The sequence below is a fragment of the Hylobates moloch genome, unplaced genomic scaffold (genome assembly GCF_009828535.3).
Source record: "Hylobates moloch isolate HMO894 unplaced genomic scaffold, HMol_V3 SCAFFOLD_1, whole genome shotgun sequence".
Classification (NCBI taxonomy): Eukaryota; Metazoa; Chordata; class Mammalia; order Primates; family Hylobatidae; genus Hylobates; species Hylobates moloch.
This window is the reverse complement of record NW_026652276.1, coordinates 182,088,654-182,109,960: the sequence shown is the minus strand read 5'-3', so window position 1 is coordinate 182,109,960 and position 21,307 is coordinate 182,088,654. Positions and strand designations below refer to the sequence as shown.

The 21,307-nt window shown below is 36.7% G+C and overlaps 1 protein-coding gene across 6 annotated transcripts in view; it reads right to left on the bottom strand.

Moving 5' to 3' along the window:
* The window catches only part of MAGI2 (membrane associated guanylate kinase, WW and PDZ domain containing 2), a 1,482,569-nt gene that overhangs the window by 523,327 nt on the left and 937,935 nt on the right, over positions 1-21,307 (bottom strand). For all 6 annotated transcript variants that reach the window (XM_032761229.2, XM_032761230.2, XM_032761232.2 and 3 more), the window contains exon 4: positions 4,885-5,100. In XM_032761229.2, the coding sequence (XP_032617120.1) occupies positions 4,885-5,100 (216 nt within the window). The remainder of the gene's footprint in view (positions 1-4,884; positions 5,101-21,307) is intronic.

Here is a 21,307-nt window from a genome sequence, read left to right as displayed (position 1 = left end):
GGGCTCAAGTGATCCTCCCACCTAAGCCTCCCAAGGAGCTGGGACTACAGATGTGTGCCACCAGGTCTGGCTAATTTTTATATTTTTTGTAGGCACAGGGTTTTGTCATGGTGCCCAGGCTGCTCTTGAATTCCTGACCTCAAGTGATCTACCCGCCTCAGCCCCACAAAGTGCTGGGATTACAAGTGTGAGTCATCACGCCCTGCCATGACCTAGTTTTGGTTCAGGAATTTTTACCTATGGTGGAATAAAAGGTATTTGGATCAGGAAGGATCCTGGAGGCATACAGATCTGTTAGGGAACTATAGTCCACAAATGAGTTAGTAAGGCAGTGCTCTAGGATGGTGCAGTGATATTTCGAAGGCAAGGATGGGAGCCATTGGCCCTTTTGTGCCTAATAAACAATACCAAGACTGGGGGAAAGAAACAAAAAGATAATTTTGAGGAATATGGGTGAAAAGTAGAATTAGAGAAATCGGGTAAAGGGCTTTGTGAATTGGTTTGCTTGCTTGTTCTGTGGGAGAAGAGTTTAAGTGAAATGTGTTGCATTTAAGTTGCAGAAGTAATGCTTAGGTGATGCTGTCCAGTTGGTAGTAGTTAGAAATATACCTTAAACACGGGAGAGCAGTGAAGGGTGCAGATAAATCTATAGAATTTGAAGCCATGGGGCTGACATCAACTCTAACAAGATAAACAGAAAGATGAAACTATCTAAATACAGGTGATGTTAATGTTAAGGTTTCCAGGGGATATAAATTTTAAACATCGGTTCAAAAACAATCTGTAAGATGATGTAAGGATACAACCATACTTGTCATTAAATCTAACATCACTGCTGTGAGCCTAGTAAAAGACAAATACAATGGAATACAATGTAGACTAAATCCTCTAAGCTGCAGGATTGCGATTTACTTTGGGGAGGTCAGAAGTCCCTTTGTCTTTGGCGTGGTTAACGGTTCTGGGACATGTGTTGGAGAGCGGATGAGTTCAGGTATTACTAGATCCAAATCTCAACTCTGCCAGTAAATAAACTTTTACTTTAGTTAGGGATTTTAAGCAAAATGTCAGTATCTCATTCATAAAACAAGTATAGAATTATTATGGGATTAGAGATAATATATGTATTATATGCCTGGTCCATTGTTTGTATCCATTAGAGGAGAGTGGCCATTATTATTTCTTTTTATGTTTCCAATTTTTTATTATTGACAAGGATAAAACTATATATCTAAGGATAGAATTGTATTGATTTCCATTACCAAGGCAATGTATGACAGAGTGAGAAATATTTCTGTCCTGACACTGAAAAATCATTATATGGTTTTACTAGGTGCCATGGGCTAACTCTATGTGTCTGGTGCAATTCTGAGCAGAAGGAATGAACACTCAGTAAAATAAATATTCACATGTCATGTGAATTTTGATAACATTGATAATGTTAGCAGAACTTCCTGGAGAACTTATATATTTAAACGTGGTCATTGACTTTATATAGATAAGGTGTGAGAGAAAAAGAAAACTGCAGTTTAAGTATAATCTCTAGTTCAAAGGAGAAAAGATGAAAAAAAATAGGTATCAGATATAAACCGAGGAATCACCTACAACCTTTATTTACTTAGAGCAAAGTTTTGGTTAAATATATATGAAGCCAAATATTGGTAGACTTGATGCTTATACATGCACAGAATTCTAAAAACTAGGAATTTTTTATACCCACAGAGGGATTTAAGTTCACTGTACATGATTTCAGGAAATAAAAGCAATATGAAGTTTTTGGTAACTAGAAATTTATAATGCCACTTTGAAAGATATACAGGTAAAATGGTGGTTATATGTTTATATATCACTAAGAAATATATTTATGCTTGCATTTGGTTATGTAAGACTCAGGATAGCACGGCAGCCAGACATATGGGTTGTGGACCAAGTTTTCCTACATAGGAACTCCAGTTACTAGGCAAAGTATCTCAGTTTCCTAATCTGTAAAGTAGTACCTAGTTAATGGGACAGTTAAGACAGTTAAATGAACTAATACCTATAATGAGGTTAGGCCGCTCCTAACACACGGTAAGCATTCAAAAGAAGTGAATTATTTTATGGCTTATTACTATTATCAATATTCCTTTGTAATGGAATAATGTTACTTCAATATGCTTTTTATATTCTCCAAATGTGCCTCATTGATTATAATATTTATGCTCTGAATTGAAGTCTGATATTAATTATTACTATAGTTAGTTGATATAGGGCAGTGTTAACTAAAATTTAAGTTACATGTTTCTCTCTCTCTCTTTTTGTTTGTTTGAGACGAGGTCTCACTCTGTTGCCCAGGCTGAATTGCAGTGGCACCATCATGGCTCATTGCAACCTTGACCTCCTTGGGCTCAGGTGATTCTCCCACCTCAGCCTCCCAAGAAGCTGGGACTACAGGTGTGTGCCACCATGCCTGGCTAATTTTTGCATGTGTGTGTTTTGCAGAGATGGGGTTTTGCCATGTTGCCCATGCTGATCTCAAACTCCTATGAAAGTGATCTGCCTGCCTTGACTTCTCAAAGTGCTGGGATTACAGGCATGAGCCTCCGCACCTGGCTAGGAACATGTTTCTCAGTCTTCTTTGAAATCTGGTGTCTGGTGAATGTGAAGAATGTGAAGAACATGAAGGCAGGGTAGAGACACTGTGTTAAAAAAAAAAACAAACAATGTGATGAGTTTCAAAAGGTGAAGAGTTGGGAAATGTATATCAGAGGAGGTCAAAGAAATTCCTAAAGTCTCTACTCAATAAACATAAAGAGAAACAAAGACATTCCAAGGACCAGGATTGTCAAAGGACTTTTAATACTGGATGATGGACCATTTTTTGATTTGAGACTGTTCCGCTCATTTTTGAACAGTGGGTGAAGGGCTGCCTGATTTGTGTATCTCTCATCTCCTCATAACAGGAAAGAAAAGCACAGTATAAGGGCCACTTGTCCAGCAGGCTTATTTACAGAGCCACTGTTGGCAGTATTCATTGACTGTCTTGAAAACCTAGAGTTGGCTAACAGTTGTTCTCTGCTATCATCATGCTGAGGAATCCAGAGACAGTCATATGGCTAGGGTTGATCAAGAAGAGTTCAGTTTTATCCAGTTTCTCTGGGGGTGATGAAGACCTCCTAACCATAAAAGCACATCATCCTTATGCGTAAGGTATGAATTGAAGGAAATTTTGCTTTCTAGACTCAGTAAGCCCCATAATTAAACAAGTTTCTAGTTTAAAAGTCTGTGATCAATGATACTGGTTTAGCAGGAATATACTTTTTACATTTTTAACCACAGGATGTTAACCAGTAAGAAATTTTGCAAATGTTATATGACCCCAGCCTCTGCTTCTTTTGTGGTTATAGCTTCAACCCAGCTGAGTTGTTTGGCTTCTCATATCAAAGATCAGCTAAGAAAGCTATGTACTATTGATTTAATTCTAATGTAATTATATAATTAAAAGCAAATATTTTGACACAGATACTTCAGAATCAAAAAAGAGGAAGGTATCTAACTGCTTGAAAATTGCCACATCATTTCATAGGAGACACGTTACATTACTTATAGTGATTTTTAGCGTTTGTATCTAGAAATCAATGATGCTAGAGTCAGCTAATATATTTTAACTTTTAGCGTTTGTATCTAGAAATCAATGATGCTAGAGTCAGCTAATATATTTTAACTCACATACATTAATGGAGGGGGTTGTCCTCCTCTGAGTAATCAAGATGAAAGCACCTTAGGTTTTATACCTTGATTAGCACAAATTCGATTTTTGGTCTCCTTATATTCATCTTATGTTCAATGAAGAACACTTTTAGAGGCATTTTGAAACAGGAAGATAAAAAGTAAGCTTATGAAGTTTTTCCTTGATAAAAATAACAGCATAAAAATTCCAATACTATGTTAGCAGAGAAACAGCACAATAAACATGAAAATATAGACATCAAAGTGGTAATAAGAAATATCTTAAGAATAATATGTATGAAAGGTACGCACGCTAACAATTTTTAAAGAACTTTAAATACGGACCTTAGATTGTTTTAATGCCCACTGCTATGTTACCATTAAAAAAATAAATAATAAAATGAAATTTTGGAAACTTACTTCAAGAGGCTACCAAAATGCCATAGTTTTGTTGTTGTTTTGGTAATATTTAATTACGAATAATTTTATTTTAAAAATCTATTTCTGATGCTCTATTAAGTAATAAGAATAAGAAAAATGCAAATCCATACTTTGCACAAGCACATTTTAAATTTGTGTCTAATTCTTCACATATGTGATACAACGATCATAAATCAAGGGCACAGCTATTATTTTGCTTGTTCAAGGTAGTGGCTTCACATTGTTACTGTATAAAGATACATTCTTCATGTTTCCAGATCAGGTGGTAAGGAAAAAGAAACAAATATATGGGCATTCTGCAGTTGTAGTGATTTTGAAAATTATATTCATTGAAGTTGTAAACTAAATCACATGACATAACCTCTACTGAGAGAACTGCAAGCATAGCAAGATTTCTAAGAATAGATTTTCTCTAATATTAATTTACAAAGACCTCAAAACTTTACACGACCATATGTAAGACTTGTAATATACAGGTTTCAGTCATTCACTATATTATATAATTGAAATAAAAAATTAAAGTAGTTGAAATTCCATGTCCTTTCCATTTGATATAATCTTCTCTCTTTGAAGATAATTATAATAATTACATGTGAACACACAGATGTAAGAAATATATATGTATATATATATCTTACTATGTATCTGTATATATATCTTACTATGTATGTGTGTACATATATATCTTAGATCTAAAACAGTAAATTTATGAACCCATAAAAAATGTAAATGGCTAACCTGGCGTTACTACTCCTCCGTTTCCATTGACCACAGGGCTCTCTTCCTCTTCCTCCTCAGGAGGCTCTATACTGGCTTTCTCCATGTTGCTCACTGATTTATTCCTCTTCCGTTTTCCTTCAGCACTTGGAGTGGCTCCTGGAAGTATCTGGTCTGTTACATTTAACAATAATGGTGCTGGTTCTGCTGGCGGCTTTGGGGTACCGTAGTAATTGTCTGCAAACAATACCAAAACATCCTTGGAGTTAAATATTTCTTCTACCATGAACATAATTTGTGAAGAATGGAAATTATATTAACACATTTTTATCCTATTTTATATGTACATACATAGACACATACATATATATATATATGGTTTTCTCTCTATGTGTCTATCTCTCTATATACATATTTATTTGTTCCTTCTGTTGCATTGGATTTTAATGCTTAGAGATATAGATCTATCTTTATTCTCATCTTTGTGGCAAACCAAAATATAGTCTTACGTGTTATTCCCAAGCGGTACATAGTTAATTTTAAAATTATCCGAATTTTTTATAACAAGACTTGATTATAACCTTTTAAAAAATAATTATGTTAAGAGTACAGGCAATTTTTTTGTAGTGGGGTAATCTCACATTATTCTGAAAAGGCAAAGCACTTTCTGCTATTCTGTAGCTTTCAAAGGATTATGGCCATTGTCCTTGATGTGCACAGCATCCTGCCTAGAGCTGTATCCCCGCGCCAGTCTAGTGGTTCCCATGGCTGCTGAGAGTGCGCCTGCTGCTCTATTCACTCTTCAGATTACCACAGCTTTTTTTTGCCCATAGCTCCATTATTTGAGCTATGGAATCATCTGTTTCACCCATCCATCTGCAGCACTTTTTTGAAAAGAGAATCATTCTTATTTATTCCCATATTAAAACCTAGCATATAATCATAGAATAAATGTTTATTAAGTGATCATCTTTATTATTTCATTTTATTGAGGCAGAGTCTTGCTCTGTTGCCCAGGCTGGAGGGCAATGGTGCAATCTTGGCTGACTGATACCTCTGCCTCCTAGGTTCAAGCAATTCTTGTGCCTGAGCCTCCTGAGTAGCTGGGACTAGAGGTGTGCGCCACCATGTCTGGCTAATATTTGTATTTTTAGTAGAGATAGGGTTTTGCCATGTTGCCCAGGCTTATCCCAAACCCCTGACCTCAAATGATCCGCCTGCCTCAGCACCCCCCAAAGTGCTGGGATTACAGGCATGAGCCACTGCACCCGGCTGTGAACATCTTGGTATGTTCAAGGTAAAACACTTTATTTAAAATATCCTAAAATTTTGATTGGTAAAGAACATAGGTCATATTTTTTTGAAATCAATCTTATAGCTCCAACTTTGAACCTATATCAGTGTTTTCAGTTAATTGAGTAATTTATGCATTTATCTGCTCACTCATTAAAATCTTTATTGGTACTAAGTTATGCACCCAGACACTCCAGTATACATTTGAGAGAAAAAAGGATGAATACAATATAATCCTTGTCTTCCAAGATGCTCAACAGTCCAGTAAGGGAGACCAAATATGATGTCAAACAGAAAAGCATTATAACAGGAATTAGGAGTAAGCACTGCAATGGAGGAGATACACAGGAGGAAGGAAGCACACCTCACTGTCTGCAAAGGTCACTAAACAAATCTGGGTAAAAGGTGTGCTGTGAAAGGAACGACCATTAACCAGAAGACATAGAATTTAGGCTTGGCTTTTTTATATAACTACAAACAAGTTACTTAACCTCTGTAAGGCTCAATTTCTTCATCTATAAGTGGGGAAGAGCAATAATTGTTCTAATCACCTGTGTTCTGGGCTGCAAAAAACCACAACCTACTCAAGTTAAATGTGATAGGGATGTGCTATATAAATATATAAGATGGCTAGTTGAGGGATATATTAGTCCATTCTCACGCTGCTATAAAGAACTGCCCGACGCCCGTAGTCCCAGCTACTCTGGAGTCTGAGGCAGGAGAAGGGTGTGAACCCGGGAGGTGGAAGTTGCAGTGAGCCGAGATCGCGCCACTGCACTCCAGCCTGGGCAACAGAGCGAGACTCCGTCTCAAAAAAAAAAAAAAAGAATTTCTCAAGGCTGGGTAATTTAGAAAGGAAAGAGGTTTAATTGACTCACATTTTCACACGGCTGGGGAGGCTTCAGGAAACTTAAAATCGTGGCAAAAGGGGACGCAAGCCCCTTTTTCACAAGGCAGCAGGAGCGAGAATGAACACAGCAGGATCTACCAAATACTTATAAACTATCAGATCTCACGAGAACTCACTCACTATCACCAGAACAGGATGGGGGAAACTGCCCCCATGATTCACTTACCACCACCTGGTCTCTCTCTTGACATGTGGGGATTATGGGGATTACAATTCAAGATGAGATTTCTGGTGGGGACACACCCAAGCCATATCAAGGGGAAAGGCCGAAAAACCATGAGGAAAAAATGGCAGAAACAAAGGAGTCCACTCCAGACACTTATGTTGCCTCTGATAGCCCTGAAATCTCCAGATGTTTCTACTGCCAAAGGGACAACCCACAGTGCAAACTGCCTCCATGAGAATGGGCTCCAAACTGTCCTCAGCTGCTCTGATCACTCATTTCTAGGGAAAAAAAAAATCCCAGGCAGGATCATCTCATTGGCTGAGACTCCATCACGTGAGCACTTGCGCTGCCAAGGAAGTAGAAGAGATGCGCACTCTCCTTTGATTTCAGTAGAGGGAGAGGGAGGTGGAGCCCTACCGTCCACCGATTTTATCTCAGGGGCCTCCCCAGGTAGAAATAGCCTCCCCGCCTCCCCCCCCGCCCCCCCGCACCCCGGTAGAAAGGGCCTTGGAATGCTGGCAGGTAGAAATGACAAATCTCCACTCCATTTATTTGCCTTCTCACTGGGTTGTTGTGAAGACGAAGTAAGAATGTATGAGAAAGAGCTTTATTAAAAAAAACTGTAAAAATTGCAGTGGTTTTAACGGCAATGTAAACTTCATGCTGACATACAGTGAGCAAATATTCTGAAGGCTAGCTGTGCCAATAATGCCATTGCTCATCGCTATAGAGATTCACAGTAAGAGAGTAATGCAAGAAAAAAATTAAGTTGTAAAGTGGTTCTTATCCACATACTATAAGTATATAACTTTTTTATTTTACAGTCGGCAAAGTGGATAATATATACACTTCGCTAAATGTTACTAATTTGATTTAGAGCATTTAAAATGAATCAGACCTCTATATGTACCAGACAAATTCTGAGCAAACAAAAATGAACAGTTGCTCCCTAGAATCAATGAACTTTTATATTTCAGCATTCCTAAAGGGTAGCACAGCTTTCAGTATGTTGCTATGCTTTCTATGGAATCTCAACACATACTTCGTATCTAATAAGCATAATGTAAAACTAAATAATCTATGCATATCTCAGTAAATGATACATGATTTTAAAGTAGTATTCTAATATCTTTAATACCTTTAATACATAGTACTAAGAAAAATGGATCACACTTCAGTGGTTTTTTTTTTTTTTCCTATTTGTCTTGTCAATTTTAAATTTCCCTGAAGTAAAAAAACCTTTTACTAATTAGACATAAATGCATAGCACAGGCTAAAAATAAATACTAAATAACAGATCCTGCTAAATTTATATTACTAATTATACCTATTGGTATATGATGTGACTATAAATTATACAGCAATATTCTATTTCTATGTGTATTTATGAAATTAATACATCAGATTAAATTTTATATGTAAAAATATGAATCATTAGTGAAGACATTATCTTTTTTGGCAATAATAGCAATATAAAGGAAGCACATAAATAATCCATACTCTTACTACACTTGACAAATGTAATTCATAGAGAATAAGCTACCCTAAGCCAACATTTTTATCTCATTGCATAAGAACCAGGAAACCAGAAATACCTAGACCAGTGGTTGAAGAATTAGCCAAGCAGTCAGGCAGCTAACTCACTGAACTGACTCCCTGATATAAATGCATACAAATAAATGTATCAAGGATAAAATATGCCTTTTAGGTAACATACCAGTATGTTTTCAGAAAAAAATAAATATCAAAACTGTTTTAAAATACAATTTGGAAAAATTGTTCCCTTAAGGATGAAGTGCCTATATGCATAGTGCCTGGATGTACAAAATCTAAAATTAAAACAGATGAACAAACAAAACCTCCACAAACCCACAACAATATGGTGTAATGCTTAACAGCATAAATCCTAGTGAAATAAATCTGACTTTAAATCATGTGTCCCCTAATCTCACTACCTCTTTATATCCTTAAATCAATTCAGTTACCGTGGGAATGTGGGGCTGTAAGATGACCACAGTCACAAAAGCAACTATAACTCTTACTACTGTTATTACCACTACGACTGCTACGATGTGCTAACCTGCACACCGTCATGGGCATTTTACATAAGTATTCTTTTATCAAATGGGGAGTAGAATAACTCTTACCCCACAGTGCTGTTATATAGATTAATGATACTAAAAGGATATATGACATGACTAGATCAGAGTAGATGCTCAAAATAGGGTGCTACTTTTGGTATTTATTCATCACAATACAGCATGAAGTCATTCTGCCTATGCAGTTAAGAAAATAGAAACACAGGCCGGGCACGGTGGCTCACGCTTGTAATCCCAGCACTTTGGGAGGCCGAGGCGGGCGGATCACGAGGTCAGGAGATCGAGACCACGGTGAAACCCCGTCTCTACTAAAAATACAAAAAATTAGCCGGGCGTGGTGGCGGGCGCCTGTAGTCCCAGCTACTCGGAGAGGCTGAGGCAGGAGAATGGCGTGAACCCGGGAGGCGGAGCTTGCAGTGAGCCGAGATCGCGCCACTGCACTCCAGCCTGGGCGACAGAGCAAGACTCCGTCTCAAAAAAAAAAAAAAAAAAAAAAAAAAAAAAAAAAAAAAAAAAAATAGAAACTAAGACATTAAACTATTTCCTAATATTATATATAAAGCAAGTGGAAAACTTGTATCTCTTTGACTTAAGAACCTCATCTCTTTTGAAAATACGCTGTTGCCTTTCACGAGAAAAAAATGTGTGATGCAATTGCAACCTGCCCAGAACTCATAGAGGAGAACTTCATTCAAAGCCACAGTCAATGAACACAAATGCATCAGTTTCAAAAGGGAAAGGCAAAATTGCTACCAAAGCATACAGCAAGGACATTTTAGGAATTTTTTTCCATCCACTCCTTTAAAAATAAGTGTGTATGTGTGTTTGTATTTTGAGGAGACTGCAGGCTTTTCTAGGGCACTTTTTACGGAATATGTTTGTACTTGTGAAGAATGATCTATACATTACCAGTTTCTTGTAAGTTTAATATCAAATTCCACTAACTTATTGAGTACAACAAAATGATACATAAAATTGTCCCCCTAATTCTGTGATATTTGGATAGTCTGTAAATTTACATAGTCTTCTTTGTAATCAATGCCTGCAAAATAAGGGAGAAAGTCATTTCAGGATCCTGACTTAATCTTCAGTTTTTTAACTACCTATGAACAGATTCTTGTTTTCAAAAAGGTGTGGCTATGAAAATGTGGAACAGGATGAATGTACTCTGTTATACAAATAGAAAAGTTGGCCAGGTGCCAGGGCTCACGCCTGTAATCCCAGGACTTTGGGAGGCTGAGGCAGGCAGATCATGAGGTCAAGAGATAGAGACCATCCTGGCCAACATGGTGAAACTCCGTCTCTACTAAAAATACAAAAATTAGGTGGGCATGGTGGCATGTGCCTGTAGTCCCAGCTACTCAGGAGGCTGAGACAGGAGAATCGCTTGAACCTGGGAGGTGGAGGGTGCGGTTAGCTGAGATCACGCCACAGCACTCCAGCCTGGTGACAGGGCAAGACTCCATCTCAAAAAAAAAAAGAAAAGAAAACTTTTCCAAAAATTTGAATAAAAAGAATAGCCCATTGTCAATAATTTATTTTGTAATAAAAACATTTAATAAATGCCCATTTACACAGGACACTCACACAATTTATTGCAAAGGGAGAGGGACTAAAATAGATTACGAACTAAACCTGCCAGGCAAAGTCCTTGCAAAACCTAATCCCTCACCCATTTTTAGGCAGACCTGTCCCTAGGTCATCTGAAAGCAATGAGGATAGCTTTCTAAATAACTTTTCATGTACTGTACTTGAAACCAACGTGGAATTATTCTTCTGCTTTCTCTGTAGTCAATCGACCTTTGCATAAAAGTTGTATTTTAAGTTTCTAAAGTGATGATTTTACCTTTCTTCTGATTCCTCCCAGATTTTTTCGCATTGATTTAGTGGTGAGGCTAAGGGGAAAAACAGGAATACGAAACGATTTCAACGAATTTTAAACTGTTTCCTTTTTTGTACCTCCAGTCTTCATGGAATGGTAATAGATACCAAAATATTATTTTCTGAGATGCACCATATTCTTTATGCTTTTAAATTTCAGTATTATGACAAGAAATAGGAAAGACACTAAAAACTAATTTTAGGTATGAGGAAATGCAAAAATGCTAGTAGCAGTTACTTTGAAATACTTTCACTTACTTCCAACACCTTTTTTCTTTAAACAAGATCAGTTTTCATGATAGAAACATATCATTTGTTATGCCTTTTAAGTTGTAGACTCAGATGCTTATTCTGTTGTTTCAATCCTTTTGGTGTATAATAATAATACATGTAGGTTTTATATCAAATAACCATAGATCCTTCCATATGGCTCCCAAGTGGAGATGGGTTTTACAAAGGTAATAAATATACTTGTCTTCAAGATACCACACAGATTAAGGTCATGACTTCTATTCCTCCCCAATATTCTCAGTCCTTTTTTCCCATTTTGGTAAATGGAAAGAATGAATTTTGGATAGTGGTTCAGTAGAAGAGAGATGATTGCCTGCAGGACCCACAGGGCATGCAAACAGCGCAGCTCATCAATGGTATTCCCAGAGAGCTTGAGGATATGTCTTCGTGTTGGAAACAATATGTGGCAAACTTTAAATGGTTGAGAATCATATTTGTTTTTATAGTTTTATAAATGAAGCAAATAGTTTGATGCTTGGCCTCTTTAATAGCATCTGCAAAAATTGACTCTGACATTAAACAGAGAAAAGATTTAGGGTTCCAGCTGACCATAATTATGTTAGAAAACTTGCCAGATTGTAAGTAAACGATCATTTTATACACATCAGAGATTTAGATGCGTATTAATAGAAATGGATAAATCATCAAAGGACTCAAAATTCAAACTTTAAGACATGTTTAACATATTAAACAAGAGATAGTAATGAGTTAAAACTAGTACCAAAAACCATTCTAACTCATGTCACCCATGGCAAAAGAATCATAGTCATATAGCTATAGTTAGTAAATTAGAAATTTTGTAAATATAAAATGAAGTGAATAAATATAACCCACAAAATATTCTACTTTTCTAAAATTGGATTTTCTACCAGAAAATAAGACAGAAATTCTTACTGCAGAATTCTTTTGTCAACCAATTTTTGAAATTATTTTTGTAAGCAGCTCTGATGCTTACAATTGGTCCTGAAAAAAACAAAAATGTATCATTTCCTCATCATGTCATATGTAGTTAGCAGCTTGAAACCAAGATGCAGAAACTCCCTGACCTCGAAAGATAATGTCTTTTTTCTCTTGTGGTGAAAAAGCATTAATCTTACATGTGCCAGAAATAAGAAAAACATACAAAATAGCGTTTTGTCATCAATACTTATACTGAACAGTAAATTGCTGAATTTTTAGAAATGCAGTGTTTAAGTGACTTTCAGAAAGTCCACAACTGTACAAAAAGTGGGAATGTTTTTTTCATAGATGGAATTAAATTATTCTTCACAAACCCCACCTAAGAATTTCAAATTTATTGTAAATTAAATTAATGCTGGTTTCACAATGTGATCTCCAATGACGTACATTCTGAGTTTACTGTCTTTATTATTCACCAGTGCTCTCCAGAAAGTCATGCAGATAGTTAAATTTGACTAACATTTCCTGAAACTTGTTTGCAAGTGCTCAGAGGTCATTCTGACTGAATACTCATTTATTCACGTCAGCTAATGTAGACAGGCACAGGATAAATCTTTGCTAAACGTAACTGTCCACAGACTGGCTAGGGAAGGTGGTTCGCTCATGTAAAGGAAACTGGACACTCTTTCCTTCAGTGACTCTTCCCTTCAGGTGTTATCAGAGTAGCTCAGAACATTTCCCACCTGCGCCAGATAGCAGATGGAAAGAAATTATAAAGAAGTCACATATGATTTGTTGATGTCAAATATACATCTGCTTCCAAAAGAAGGCATTTGAACATTTATAACTATAACATAAACTTTAAATTCACGAGTATATCCCATTTAAAGAATGTATTAAATCCCTTAGAATAGCACTATCTAGTAAAAATGGAATGCAAGCCACAGATATGAGCCACATATACGTAATTTAAATTTTTTTGTTTTTACTTTTCCTTTCCTTGCTAAAGGATATGGGGATTTTTTTTGGGGGGGGACATGGTCTCACTATGTTGGCCAGGCTGGTCTCAAACTCCTAGCCTCGAGCCATCCTCCTACCTTGGTCTCCCAAAGCACTGAGATTACAGGCATGAACCACCACACCTGGCCACTCATCTTAAAATTTTCTAGTTAGCCACATTAAAAAAGAAAAAATGTGAAAGTAATTTTAATATTTTTCTTTACCCAATATATCCAAAATATTATCATTTTAATTAATAAAAAAAGTTATTGTAGTATTTTATTATTTTAATACTAAGTCTTCAAAATCCAGTGTACAGTTTACATTCACAACACACCTTAATTGGGACAAGCCCCATTTCATATATTTAATAGCCATATGTTACTAGCAGCTACTATACCGGACAGCACAGCCTTAGATAATCCCTTTCATCAAATATCATTTTAAATTACTATATTATCACCTGAGTAACTCATTTTTCTCACAAACAATAAACTGAACATCTCTGTTGTAAATAACTGAGAAAACTGAGTAAACACCAAAACACAATAAGAACTGTAGGTGACAATGTGTTAATGATATTTCTCTTGTTTGATTGCTTTGGTCCACTGAGTACCTGTAAAATGTTATTAAGCATCTAGCAAATGCACATGTCTTAGCAACAGTCTCTCACTCTGCTTCCGACTCATCCATTTTTATCACTTTATCTTGTCTCAACTTGAAATATTCATTTTTAACTTTATTATTAAGATATAGGATAGAAGGTAAAAAAAGAATGAATGTTTTAGGTAAATAAGCATGGACTTGTGTGAGGACGCTGTTCTTGTGTTCAGGGATAGGACTGAAGCGCCCTCTTTATAATTAATCATAACTCACAGAGGGATTGTTGACTCATGGCAGCAGTGTGGAAACAGACAATATTCATAGTTATCCTTTTCTGTCTTGTATTTCCTCTATAACTCCCTCTCACTTTGATCCCCCATCGTGTTCAGTACCCAGTGCCTCATGCTTCTCTTTTCATTAGGCTTCTACTTTCGCACCTCATGCTCATAACAATTCCAATTTTCTTTTTTTTTTTGGACACATGACATGTGTCCCATTTCCAATTTCCTTTCAGTCTTGCCAAGTGACTGGGTTACTACTCTGAGAAACTAAACTAAGATGTCAAGGATTAAAATAGGCTTAATAGGCTCCATATGATGCTTGCATTTTAATTAGAGTTAAAACTCTAATCCAAAAGGTTAATCTTAAAATTTGGGAAATAACTAATCAACCACTGGAAGAACTTATTTTTCAGAAGAGCCTCTGGTGCTCCTCAAATCACAGTGGAGGTGTTATCCTGGGTAGTCAGGGCTCCTGGGAGGGTAGATATGATGACCCTGCTCCCTCAGTGAACTCAAGCAAAATGCAGATGCAAAGATATTTGGAAAACAGTACTGAATAAAAAATAACTTTAGTGTAATTGCAGTTAGTAACAAACTTATAAGTCTACCTTTTTTAATGGAAACCTTTTGCAATTGTTAATGTAATTATTAAGATTTTTTTTTTTTTTTTTTTTGAGACAGAGTCTTGCTCTGTCACCAGGCTGGACTGCAGTGGCATGATCTTGGCTCACTGCAATCTCTGCCTCCCGGGTTCAAGTGATTCTCCTGCCTCAGTCTCCCAAGTAGCTGGGGCTACAGGCATGCACCTCCACATCCAGCTAATTTTTGTATATTTAGTAGAGACGGGGTTTCACCATATTGGCCAGGATGGTCTCAATCTCTTGACCTCGTGATCTGCCCACTTTGGCCTCCCAAAGTGCCGGGATTACAGGCGTGAGCCACCACACCCGGCCTTGTTTAAGATTTTTAAGTGTCTAGTGAGCTCAATGCTTAAGAGACAATACCTTCATGGCTCAGTAAGTAAGAAAATGAAAGTGAAATTTTGACAAATTTATAAATGGGCATTTGTACAAAGCTCAGCAGATTCTTGTGATGGTCACCTTAATTAAATTTACTTCTTCAAAAATTGATAAAGGAAACTGAACCTTTCAAGGACAACATTATTTTTCTCACACAACATTTATAGCTTGTCATATAACTTCCTTCTCCCAATGGTGCTTTCGATTGTGATACTATAAAATTACTCAGAAATTAGGAGACCTCTATGACTATTTTTGGTCCCTGTCTTGTAATACAATACCCAGGGAAATTTCTGATTAATCTTAATTTGATTTTTGGTTAATGATTAAAGAAATTTGCCAAATATCAAATCTCTAACCCTCAGTTGCTAATAAAAGTCAGAAAAACAATAAAAAAGAAATTTCATTTCTCCTTGAAGAATATGGCTGCTAGATTTTCCCAAGCCTGACATGGTAAGAGCTCTAACACAGAGTCAGAGGATCTGTATTCTAAAGAGGGTTCTACCACTACTCTCCTAAATGACTGTGAATTGGGCAGCAACCTCCCCTGAACCTCAGATTCCTCACTGTGAAAATACAGAATTAGGATGTATCTCTAAAATACTCCTCACCTCCAAAATTCTGTAATGAAAAATTTTAAAAGATGCAAGGACAACAGGTTTTATTTCTTTTTCATCATATTAGAAAGCCTTGAATTGACAATGAATAGAGAATAACAATAAACTAAAGCCAACAGTTTCACTTACTTGAGAACGTGGACGCATTTGCTTTCCTGACATAAATGTGGAAAACTGTCATTTGACTATATCTTTATACGTCTTTGCACAGTCCCTTCTGGGAAAGTGATTGTGGTTGCAGAGTGTTTCTATTTTTATTCTAAGCCTTTCATTTGCATCCATCCCTGTTGGTGAATTAGAGAGTCCCTAAGTATATCTCCCATAGGATGTAGACTATGATTACTTTGTGGAAGGTCATATATAAAGCTCTTTGACTTTGTATTTTAGTCTACGTAATACTTTAAAATTTACTGACTTTTTTGGAGTTGACATTTTCATTGTAATCACCTTGTGATCTGTGTGACACAAACATAAAGCCTACATGTTAGAGTATGGCTAATGTTAGCAGCAATTTAGATGTAAGTAGTACTAACGCATAAGTCAGAAAAACAACGAACAAACCAAAAAGCTAAAGAAAATTTTCTTTAGCTTTTTGGCATATAAACCTAGGTTTTGACTGCATGATGCTAGCCTGTCTTACTTAACCTGGATTTTCTTTTGCCTCTGAATCAATATACTGACTACCTATGAAAACCAATCTAATGACAAAGAAAACTCTGAACTTATTTTATATTTAAAACTCTGGAAATCAACTAATTCTTTTTTTTTTTTTGATACGGAGTCTTGCTCTGTCACCCAGGCTGGAATGCAGTGGTGCAATCTCAGCTCACTGCAAGCTCCGCCTCCCGGGTTCACGCCATTCTCCTTCCTCAGCCTCCCGAGTATCTGGGACTACAGGCACCCGCCACCACACCCGGCTAATTTTTTATATTTTTAGTAGAGAGGAAATCAACTAATTCTTTAAAGGTGTAAAGGTGTATATTTTACTGAGGTATACCTCTTCTACTCATCACATTTTTATATAACTTGGCCTTTCATACCATCCTTCAAATTATATAGCAAATTATGACGTGTCACAAATAAGAGTTTACTTAGAAAACCTGTTGAATTACTGAGAAACGAGCAAAGTAGGGAAAGAAACCTGTGGGTCAAAAAGACCAGAAAATAAATAGGAAGAAGAATAGTAAGGACAAGGAGGCACTGGAGAAAGATGAAGAAAAGAGATGATGAACAGGAGAACACAAAAGAGGAGCAAGAGAAGTGTCATGTGTAATTTCATGAAGTTGTAAGATTCCAGTGTAATCTCTGAGGCGACATTTTGGCCCAAAGCCACACACACATAAGGTCATCTGTGATGACCTGGTATCTGAGAAGGTACTAGAGCTGCACTATCCAACATGGCAGCCACTTGTTACATCTGGCTGTTGAGGACTTGGAATGTGGCTAGTTTGAGTTGAGATATGCTGTAAATATAAATTGCACACTAGCTCTTAGTACCACAAAGGAAGTAAAATATCTCAGTAATCATTTTTACATTGATTATATGTCAAAATGGTAATATCTTCCATCTCAATTCCTGGTCTAGTTCTTCTGAAAAAAAGTAAGACTCAGTAAATAGTCAACTACTAGATCCATAACTAATAAGAGTGAGTGAAGGTGAGAAGGAGTCAACCCAAGGATCCAGGACAATAAACACTTGATAGGCAAGAAACTCAATCAGAAAGAGCATCAAGGGCCGGGGGTGGGGGGGGGGGGGTTGAGCCGCTTATTGCCTGACCAAGCCAATGACAGCTGAGTGATGGGCAGAGGGGAAGGTTATCATACATCTAATCATCTTGTCATTCATGCAGCAAACATTTACTGATAGCCTATTATTTGCCAGGCACAGGTTAACTCAATGAACAATGGTGAAAGACATAAGCACAGTTCTCTTTGAAGCTTACTCCCTACTGAGGGAGATAAATGTTAATCAAAAAATCACACAAATAAAAAATTATAAACTCTGACAAGAGCTAAAAAGGTCAAGTGGTGGTGTTTTGAGAACTCCAAGAAGAATTCAAGTTAGGTAAGGAAAAAAATTGGAATTATGATTGAATACCCAGACTTTCTCCCTCAATCTGGGCCAAAATATTTATGGATAAATACAGATCTTTAGGAAATGCATGTGGTTTAACCAAAAGAAATAAAATTGCTCCACTGTTCTTAAACTTGTCCTAAGTACTTTTCTAAAAGCCAAATGGCTAAACTATATGGAAATGTATATATGCGTGTGTTTGTGTATTTATGTGTGTGTGCATGTGCTCCCAAATAAATCAAGTTGTTTGCCAAATCTAAAATTAGCAACATTTCTGCTAATTAGCCAGAGAAGCTCTTCTTTTCTCAGTTTAACCCAAGACCTAGTCTCTACTGAAAATACCTCTAACATTCACAAGTCCAAGAGCTATGCAGTTTGAAATCAAGTTTTGTTTTTTACTATATAAACCTAATTGAAGGTAGAACTGATAGCAGGTTTAACTTGATATTGACCTTTGTTTCTAGACTGATGACCAGTGTAGTCTGGTCATTTCCTGCTTCTGATAGTGGGGGAGCAAGCAGAGTCAGTGAAGGAAAGCCTTCTCCATAGCACTGATATTTAAAGAGAAATTAGAAAAAAATGAGTAAGGCCAGGTGCGGTGGCTCACGCCTATAATCCCAGCACTTGGGGAGGCTGAGGCGGGTCGATCACGAGGTTAGGAGTTCAAGACCAGCCTGGCCAAGATGGTGAAACCCCGTCTCTACTAAAAATATAAAAATTAGCTGGGTGTGGTGGTGGGCGCTTGTAATCCCAGCTACTCAGGAGGCTGAGGCAGAGAATTGCTTGAACCCGGGAGGCGGAGGTTGCAGTGAGCTGAGATCGCGCCACTGCACTCCAGCCTGGGTGACAGAGTGAGACTCCATCTCAAAAAAAAAAGGAAAAGAAAAAAATGAGTAAAATGAAGTAAAGGCTCAAGAGGTACAGAGAGGGAAAAGCATTCCAGGCAGAGGGAACAAATTTACAAAAGCCTTGAATCTGGAGAAATAATACTAGCTTGGAAGAACTAATAGGAAAACACTCAGGCTAGAGATAATATGGAGCCTAATAGGCTTTGTTGAAGATTTGGGTCAATTTCCAAGAAATAAAAGGAAGGCTTTAAGGGTTTTAAAAAGGCATTCAGATTTGTTTTTAAAATAGATGTCAGGCTGCAGGGTATAAGATGGATTGGAGGCAGCAAGAGTGAAAGTCTTGAGGTCAATGAGGGATATTTACGAGGGTAAAGATGTTATCTTTGAAACTGCCTTTGTAAAAATTATAACTGAGGAAATCATGACAGTGAAAGAGATCTGTCCTGACTCCATCTTGATTTTAACATCCAAACTGTTTTTGTTCATACCTGGGTGCAAGCTGAACTAACTTCGGGAGGAATTTATAGTTTAACAAAGATGAAAACAGCCCTTTCCCAAAACAAACCCTCTTCTTGACTGGGGAGTAGACTGTTTTTTTCTTGCTGATTTTTTCCTTGTAGATTCTAAGTATTAGTCCTTTGTCAGATGTATAGTTTGCAAGGATTTTCTCCCATTCTGTGAATTGTCTGTTTACTCTGCTGATTATTTATTTTGCTGTGTAGAAGCTTTTTAGTTTAATTAAGTGCCATCTATTTATCTTTTTGTTGTATTTGCTTTTGAGTTCTTGGTCATGAAGTCTTTGCCTAAGTCAACGTCTAGAAGGGTTTTTCTGATGTTATCTTCTAGAATTTTTATGGTTTCAGGTTTTAGATTTAAGTCTTTCTTCTATCGAGTTGATTTTTGTATAAAGTGAGAGATGAGGATCCTGCACATATCTTGCCAATTATCTCACCACCATTTTGTTGAACAGGATGCCCTTTCCCCCTATATGTTTTCATTTGCTTTGTTGAAGGTTGGTTACCTGTAAGTATGTGGCTTTGTTTCTGGATTCTCCATTCTGTTCCATTGGTCCCTGTGGCTATTTTTATGCCAGCACCATGCTGTTTTGGTGACTATAGCCTTATAGTATAGTTTGAGGTTGGGTAATGTGATGCCTCCAAATTTGTTCTTTTTGCTTAGTCTCACTTTGGCTACACAGGCTATCTTTTGGTTCCATATGAATTTTAGGTTGTCTTTTCTAGTTCTGTGAAGAATGGTGGTGGTATTTTGATGGGAATTGCATTGAATGTATAGATTGCTTTTGGCAGTGTTGTCATTTTCACAATATTGATTCTACCCATCAATGAGCATGAGATGTGTTTCCATTCATTTGTGTTGTCTATGAGTTATTTCAGCAGTGTTTTGTAGTTTTCCTTGTAGAGATCTTTTACCTCCTTGGTTAGAGATATTCCTAAGTTGTTATTATTATTTTAATGTTTGTTGTTGTTGTAGCTATTGTAAAAGGGGTTGAGTTCTTGATTTGTTTCTCACCTTGGTTGCTGTTGGTGCATAGCAATGCTACTGATTTGTGTATAGTGATTTTATATCTGAAACTTTACTGAATTCATTTATCAGATCTAGGAGCTTTTTGGATGAGTCTTTATGGTTTTCTAGGTATTCAATCATAACATTGGCAAACAGCAACAGTTTGACTTGCTCTTTGCTGATTTGGATGTCCTTTATTTCTTTCTCTTGTTGAATTGAAAAAAAAAACATACAAAAAAACCCACAAGACATTCAGGCAACAACTAGCACAATGAATAGAATACTACCTCACGTCTCAATACTAACATTGAATATAAGTGGCCTAAATGCACTACTTAAAAGATACAGTGGAACATGACAAGAATGCTGTGGCTAAGACTTCCAGTACTATGTTGAATAGAAGTAGCTAGCCAGTACTATGTTAAAAGAAGTGGAGAAAGTGGACATCCTTGTCATGTTCCAGTTCTCAGGGGGAATGCTTTCAACTTTCTCCATTCAGAATAATGTTGGCTGTGGATTTATCATAGGTGGCTTTTATTACACGGTATGTCTCTTCTATGCCAATTTTGCTGAATGTTTTAATCATAAAGGGATGCTGAATTTTGTCAAATGATTTTTGTGCATCTATTGAGATGATTTTTGTCATTTTTGTTTATAATTCTGTTTATGTGGTATATCACATTTATTGATTTGTGTATGTTAAAACATCCTTGCATCCCTGGGATGAAACCCACTTGATCTTGGTGGATTACCTTTTGGATATGCTGTCGGATTCAGTTCACTAGTATTTTGTTGAGAATTTTTGTATCTATGTTCATCAGGGATATTGGTCTGTAGTTTTTTTTTGTGTGTGTGCCCTTTCAAGACATTTTGATGTAGGCATTTAATGCTATGAACTTTCCTCTAAGCACTACTTTTGCTGTATTCCAGAGCTATTCA